This window comes from Petaurus breviceps, unplaced genomic scaffold (genome assembly GCF_028583685.1).
Source record: "Petaurus breviceps papuanus isolate PSGF00001 unplaced genomic scaffold, PetGlider_PUasm1.0 90845, whole genome shotgun sequence".
Taxonomy (NCBI): domain Eukaryota; kingdom Metazoa; phylum Chordata; class Mammalia; order Diprotodontia; family Petauridae; genus Petaurus; species Petaurus breviceps.
Window position 1 is genome coordinate 9,714,989 of NW_027187359.1, and position 7,420 is coordinate 9,722,408.

General features: G+C 40.9%; 1 protein-coding gene across 1 annotated transcript in view; it reads left to right on the forward strand.

Moving 5' to 3' along the window:
• PLB1 (phospholipase B1) overlaps nt 1–7,420 on the forward strand; it is a 223,176-nt gene that overhangs the window by 170,876 nt on the left and 44,880 nt on the right. The window contains exons 49-51 of the mRNA XM_069071811.1: nt 3,790–3,857; nt 6,091–6,134; nt 6,357–6,456. Coding sequence (XP_068927912.1) covers nt 3,790–3,857; nt 6,091–6,134; nt 6,357–6,456 — 212 coding nt within the window. The remainder of the gene's footprint in view (nt 1–3,789; nt 3,858–6,090; nt 6,135–6,356; nt 6,457–7,420) is intronic.

A 7,420-nucleotide genomic window follows, 5' to 3' on the forward strand; every position in this document is an offset into this window, starting at 1 on the left:
GACATGGCTAGGCAGTTAGTATTGTGAAAATGATCTAGGGGTTTTAGTGGACTGCAGTCTCAGAGGATCATGGAATTTTTGAGTTGGATGGCACCTCAGAAGACTTCTAATCCAACCTGAAAAAGAAATTCCTACTACAACATATCTAACAAGTGGGAGAGTAATGTGAGAGTAATGAGAGAGGCACAGACCTCATATCTCAAATGGAAGGGACTGGGGTGGATGGAAAGGTAGAACCTGGGTACTAAAGGAATTCTGGAAAACCAGGAGGTAGAGGCAAGGAAAGAGAACATTCTGGTCAGGAGATGAACTTCCCTGAACAAGCAGGCCAGTGTAGTGGGGGTGGAGGGTGGGGAGTAAGTGTGAGAAGATGGAAAAGGTAGGAAAGGCTTCAGAAATCAAATAGAGTATTTTCTATCTGATCCTGGAAGTAATAAGGAACTACTGGAATTTATTGAATAGGGTGGTGACATAGACCTGCACTAAATTTAGGAAGATCATTTTGGCGGCTGAAAGGAAGTTGAATTGGAATAGGGAGGGATGAGCAAGGTGACTAATTGGAAGGTTATTGCAGTAGTCCAAGAGGTGATGAGGGTTTGCACCAGGGTGGTGGCAGTATCAGAGAGGAAAAAAAGAATATGAAAAGATAGAAACAGTAATACTCAGCAACAGATTAGATATGTGGGAAGAGGTAAGTAAGAAGTCGACGACGTCAAGATTGTAAGCCTAGGTGACTGGAAGATTGGTGGCACTCTCAACAACATTAGGAAAGTTGGGAAGAGAGAAAGAATTGGGGAAAAGAGAAGATGAATTCTGTTTTGAACATGTTGAGTCTGAGATGTCCAAGAGGGAGTTAACGATGATAACTGGCACTCAGGAGAGAGATTAAAGCTAGATATATAATTCTTGGAATCATCTGCAGAGAGATGACTATTGAACCCATGGGAACTGATGAGTGAACCAAGTGAAACAGTATAGGGCCAGAAGAGGGCTCTGGAAAGTCTTAGGGAACACTCAAGGTCAGAGGATGTGACCTCAAAAATCCAGCAAATAAAAGACTGAGGAAGAATAGTTAGACAAACATGAGGAAAACTAGGAGAGAGCAATGTCAGGAAAACTCACAGAAGAGAGAATATCAAGAAAAGACTGTTGCTCAAGGTCAGAGGCTACAGAAAGGTCCAAAAAATGAGGAGCGACAAGAGATTGTTGTTAACTTTATCTTTTTCAGGCATTGTGGTAATGAACAAGGATAAAAAGAAAGCAAAAATATAGTCCCTATTTTAGAGGCTCTCCCCTTCTACAGTGGGAGACAGCGACAAAGCAACTATGCATGAACGAGATGATTTTTATATGTTGGAGAGGTAATTTTTAAAAATTGGAGATAATTAACAGAGGGGAGGAACTAGTATTAAAGGGCATCAAGAAAGGTTTCTTGGAAAAGCAGGTATAGAAGTGAGTGGAAGGAAGACAGTTTTTTCAAGGAGTTTAGCCAAGAAAGAGAGGAGAGATACAGGGTGATAGCCAGCCAGGAGAAAAGGATCTAGTGAGGGCTGTTATGTTTGTTTTGTTTTTAAGGATGGAGAAGATATGGGCATGTTTATAGGAAGTGGGAAAAAACTAATAGATAAAGAGAATTAAAGGGTAATGGCTCCATTTAGGGAGCAGAAAGAGAAGCCTTTGAAGGAGACAGAGCTGGATTGCGAGGTAGGAGAACCAGAATACTGTGTTGTCATAGAAACCAAGAGAGGAAAGAGCTGTTAAAGAGATGGTCAGCAGGGTCAAACGCTACAGATCTTCTACAGGAAGTACCATATGAACTCAGAATGGTCACTTGACATCCACCATCTTTTGTTTTTTACTTAACTCTCTTTATTAAATATGTCAAATGGAATGGCGGACATGAAGTCAGAAAGATGTCATATTAAATCCCGTGTCTAATACTTATAAGCTGTTATTAACATGGGCAAATCACTTAACTTTTCTGTGCCTGAGTTTCTTCATTTGTTAAATGGGGATAATAATACCTCTAGTACCCACCTCAGAAAGTAGTTTTGAGGTTTTGAAAGTTGTTTTTCTATGTAAAGCATTGTATGAACTTTAAAGTACCATATAAATGCTAGGTCCTATTCATACTTTTTATGGTGATTATCATGTAGAATGATAGAAACTTACTAATAATAGATGTAATGGATTGGATTTGGGCTTAATGTTAGGGTGACCTGGGTACAAATTTTATTTCTGATATTAGCTGTGTTACCCCTGGACAAATGACCTAACCTCTCTGGGCTTCGGACAATTTGCTTAGAGATGGTCTACTAAGTAATAGACCTAGTTGGGAACCTTGTTGGTAAAGGGAGTTTTCATACCAGGAGTTACTTAGGCAGTAAAATCATAGCTACTTCCAGTATTCTTTTGCATATATATATATATATATATATATGTGTATATATATATATAGCGTGTGTGTGTGTGTACACAGAGAGAGAGGGAAAGAGCCAAGACACACTATGATGCGGGATAGACAAATGGACCTCATTCTCGTGAAATCCACCTTCTAACATGATTGAAGAAAGAAAATTTAGAAATTAGGACCAATTCAGCAATGACTTTCAAGGGAGGGGTTGCTCCCATGGGGAAGAGAGAAGGGAAAGCCAAATTATAGGGATTAAGAAAAAAAGTAGGTATGGAGGTAGCAAGTAGAAGCAATTGGTTTAGACCAATTTAAGGAATGATATAAAGATGAACCTTTGTAGAAATTTGTCAGTGAAAGGAAGGATAGAAATTAAAACAGTTATGCAGAGGAAGAAGCAGGGTCAAGTGAAAGTCTATTGATTTTGTTTCAAGGTTTGGGGTTTGGGAGGAGGTTGGTTTATTTTTGTATTTTTTAAAAGAGTATAGAACTGTGCATGTTCGATTGAAAATGAGGGCAAGAAATGGGATAAACAGAAAAATCAGGACTCAGGGAGGCAGAAAGGGATCAAGTTAAGATTAGGAAAAAGGAAGAGTAAAAGGGTTAGCCTTAGAAGAAACAAGGCCAAGAGGAAGAGAAATTGGGTGTAGATAGTCATATTTTCAGGTGGTGAGAAGGGAAGATTAGGAAACTCATAGCCAAACAACATCCCTATTTTAAGAGAACTCCTGTTGAGGAAGGAAAAGGATTAATAACATGGAAATAATTTAGATGTCAAGCAGAGGTTGATTATGATTAGTCAGATGTGCCTACTGACAGGACAGTTAGAGGGCAAAATGGATAGAGCATTGGACTTGGAATCAGGAACACTCATCTTGACAAGTTCAAATCCAGTCCCAGATACTTCCTATCTTTATATGTCCCTGGACAAGTCACTCAGCCCTGTTTGCTTCAGTTCCTCAGCTGTAAATGAGCTGGAGAAGGAAATGGCAAAACATTCCAGTGTCCTTGCCAAGAAAACCCCAAAATGGAGCCACAAAGCGTCAGACAAGACTGAACAAGTGCCCGTTGAATTGTTTTTCTAGTACTTAGGATTACAAACATAGAGCTAGAAGGGACCATAGAAAACATAAAAGTCCAACTTCCTCATTTTACAAATGAGTAAACTGAGGCCCAGAGAAGTTAAATGAGTTGAAGGTCACACACAGTGAGTGCGACAGCAAACACTAGGACCCAGGTCTTCTGATTCCTTGTCTAGGACACTTTCCACCATGCCTCTTGCCCAGTCAGTTTATTTGCAGCACAAGAATTTTCTCAGTCCCCTGCACCAGAGTCCCCAGCCCACACTACTCACAAACTCTTCCACTTGCCTTTCCCAGACAGCTTTTGGAGCTGGAGCAAAAAACATCACTACTCTGTCCACAGCTTGGAGGGGACTGTCCTGGAGGTGAGGCTACTCCTAACTCTTCTGTTGATGACGAGTTTTTAGGGACACTTTTGCTGTGTTTCATCTGGAGGAAATTTTCCCTCTCCCCTCTTAAGGGCAGGTTTTGAATCCTTAAGGCTCAGCATGATCTAGTAGAAATCTCTGGATTGATTTGTCAGGAGACCTTGGTTCAAATCCTAGTTCTGACACTTACTATCTGTGGAATACTGGACAGGTAACCTAATCGTCCAGTCTCAGTCTCCTCATCTGTAATATAAAGCTGTTAAGTTATCACTTGATAAAATAGGAATGATAATACTTACACTACCTACCTCGTGGGGTTGTGTTGAGGAAAGTGCCTTGTAAATCTTGAAGCCCAATATAAATATGAGTTATTCCTAGAATCTGTCCAGAACTGAGGCACCTCCAGACGTTCTTAGGTGCCTTCACTTTGTGTTAGGGATCTTGGAGGTGGAAGGAGGGGGGATGTTTCAAGGAATGCTGGTCCACAGGTTTAGATAAAGAAATGGAGCCTGTAGTAAAGTCAGGGCTTCCAAATCTGGGTGGGGAGCCCAGGATAGAAGGTATTCCACTCAACAAACACTTCTTTCAAGAATGAAAATGTTTAAAAAACTACTTGAAGGTTTACATAGTGCTTTTCTCACAATAGAAGAAAGAAAGAAAAAAAGAGAGAAAGAAAGAAAGAGAAAGGAAGGAAGAGAAAGAAAGAGAGAAAGGATATAAAGAGAATGAGAGGAAGAAAGGAAGAGAGGAAGAAAGAAAAAAGGAAGGAAGGAAAGAAAGACCCATGCAATAAGTTGTGCAGGTATTCTTATGTCCATTTCAGAGATGAAGGAAAATGACTCAGAGAGAGGTGGCTTACTCAAGACCACATAGCCAGGAGGTGGCAGGACCAAGACAGAACTTCCAGTCAAGCGTTCTTTCTTCCACAACCCACTGACTACTTTGTGCAGGAATAAGTCCCAAATCCTGTCTTCAGAGAGCTTCTGTCCCACCCCACCACCCTCAGTCAGGACCTCAGGACCACCCTTTCCAACTAGCTTCTATTGTTGTTGTTTTTTGGAGAGAGGAAGGCAGAACAATTGAGGTTAAGTGACTTGCCCAAGGTCACACAGCTAGTGTGTGTGTCAAGTATCTGAGGCTGAATTTGAGCTCAGGTCTGGTGCTCTATTCACTGCAACACCTAGCTGTCCCTATAACATAGCTTCTTTACAGTAGCCCACCTCTTGTCTTCCCCTAATCCAGCTTTCTCCTCTCCCTTAAAATTCTTTCCTATGCATAGGTCTGATCTTGTCCTTCCTCACCTCCAAATCTTTTAATGGTTCCCTATTGCCATGCAAATAAAGTTCAAATTCCTGGTTAAGCATTGAAGACCTTCTACTTGACACCACTGTATACCTTCCCTGCCTCTTCTCGCATTACTCCTTCTTGTACACTGTGCTGCAGTCAAACTGGGCATTTCTCTTTTTAGATAGCCTCAACATGCCATGTAGTCTTCTTACATCTCCATATTTGCCCCCCCCCCATTGTTCCCTATACCTGAAAAGTTTTCTCTTTACATCTATTGAACACTTTTTTGTTTTGTTTTGTTTTAATCTTATTTTTGATGATATCTTTTATTTTTAAATTACCTCCATTTCCTCTACTCAGAAAACCCTTCCTTGTCACAAAGAATAAATTGGCAATCTATGTAATATTGTATTTCTTCCTTTCTTTTTTTTTTTGGAGGGGAGTTGGGGTTAAGTAACTTGCCCAAGGTCACACGGCTATTTTTTGTGTTAAGTGTCTGAGGTCAGATCCGAACCCAGGTCCTCCTGATTCCAGGGCTGGTGCTCTACTCACTGTACCACCTAGCAGCCCCATCTATGTAATATTCTAAACCCATAGCTCCTCACCTCTGCAAGGAAAGAGGAATCCCTACTTCCTTTCTAAAAATTGGACCTGTGATTTCTTCCACATAAGTTTTGTGTGAGGAATTCCCTCAGCCAATGAAGATCAGAACATTATCTGCACTATTTTTTTTGGTCTTAAAGAAGTGCCTAGGGGCACTGAGAGGACAGTTACTTCCCTCCCCGACCCCCCCCCCACCTCCCTGTGTGCTGGGATTATGTCTTATCTAAATCTTCATTTCCTACAAAGCAATTATATAAAGTAGGTGCTTAAAAAATAATGACCTTTTGGAGAAAACTTACAGATTTCTAGCTGAGTGATTCTCTTTTCTCCCCTATCCCAGCATTGGAGGAGATGGAGTCTTAGAAACTCACACCACTTTGCCAAGTAAGTAACAAAAGCAAGAAACACCCCTTTCTGGACACTCAGTTTTAGAGAGTTTGCCTTCTGCAAGGTTGTGACCAAAAAAGGGGGGGGGGCTTTCTCTGTAAAATGGGAAGACCTGACCCCCTGAGCTCCAAAGAATTGTCATGCCTCAAGACCCTCTAATTCAAGTCCAGAGTCTCCTGATGCCTCCCACTCACACACTGTCTCTTCCCTCCTGGAAAGATATTTTGAAGAAATTTAACCCCCATCTCCATGGATTTTCCACCGGCACTGAGAAGGAGACAGCTGGACTAAATGTAGCAGCAGGAGGGGCCATGGCACGGTAAGTAAATCTAATGGAAGCAGAGGAGTGAACTCAGTAATCAGAGTGAGAGAGCTGGGGTTCAAATCCTACCTCTGGCACTTCAGTGATCCTCTCTGAGTCTCAGATTCTCCTCCTCTTTGAGATGAGGCAGTTGGTTGAGATGGTCTCTATGGTCCCTTATAGCTCTAAATATGAGAATTTCCGATCTAGTGAGAAGGATGGGAATGAAAAAGGGGGGGGGAGGGGAATAGAGATTTAAATGGAGGAGCACAGTCAGCTGGAGGAGATAAATTGAACCACAGAATGAAAAGAGCTGGAAGGGACCTTGGAAATCATCTCTGTTAATCATTTTCTTTTACAGATGAGGAAATTGAGGACTAAGAGAGAAAAGTGACCTAGGAAATAACAAATTAGTGAAAGAACTGAAATCAGAGTCTGGGTTTCTTGGTTTCCAGTCCTGGACAGTTAATTAATGAGAGCAAACCCATGGCCCAATTGCCAAGTAGTTGGCATTCATAAATCAGAGCCAAGTCCCAACTGTCTCTAATTTGTATAGTGGAGAAGGAGGTCAAATATGGGTAATTTAAGGCTTTACGATAACAATCCTTTATATTTGTAACATAATTTATCTTTACAAAGTGTTTTTTTCCATCTCATTTGATCTTCAAAATAACCCTATAAGCAAGGCTAGTGTTAATATGACTATTGTACAGATGAGGAAACTGAGGCTCAGAGAGGTTATAAATGACTTCCAAGGTGCTCAAGAGAAATTAAACATGTACTTTTCGGAAAAAAAAAATATATATATATATTTATGCATCAGAAAGGTATTTAGATTAGATGGTTTCTCCTTTCCCAGGCTCCAAGTCTGCTTAAAGAATCACAAAATCTAAGGGTTAGAAGGGACCTCAGCAAGCATCTATTCTATCCCCTGTACAAATGGCCTCCAAATGGTTATCTAGCCCTTCCTAAAGACCTGGGG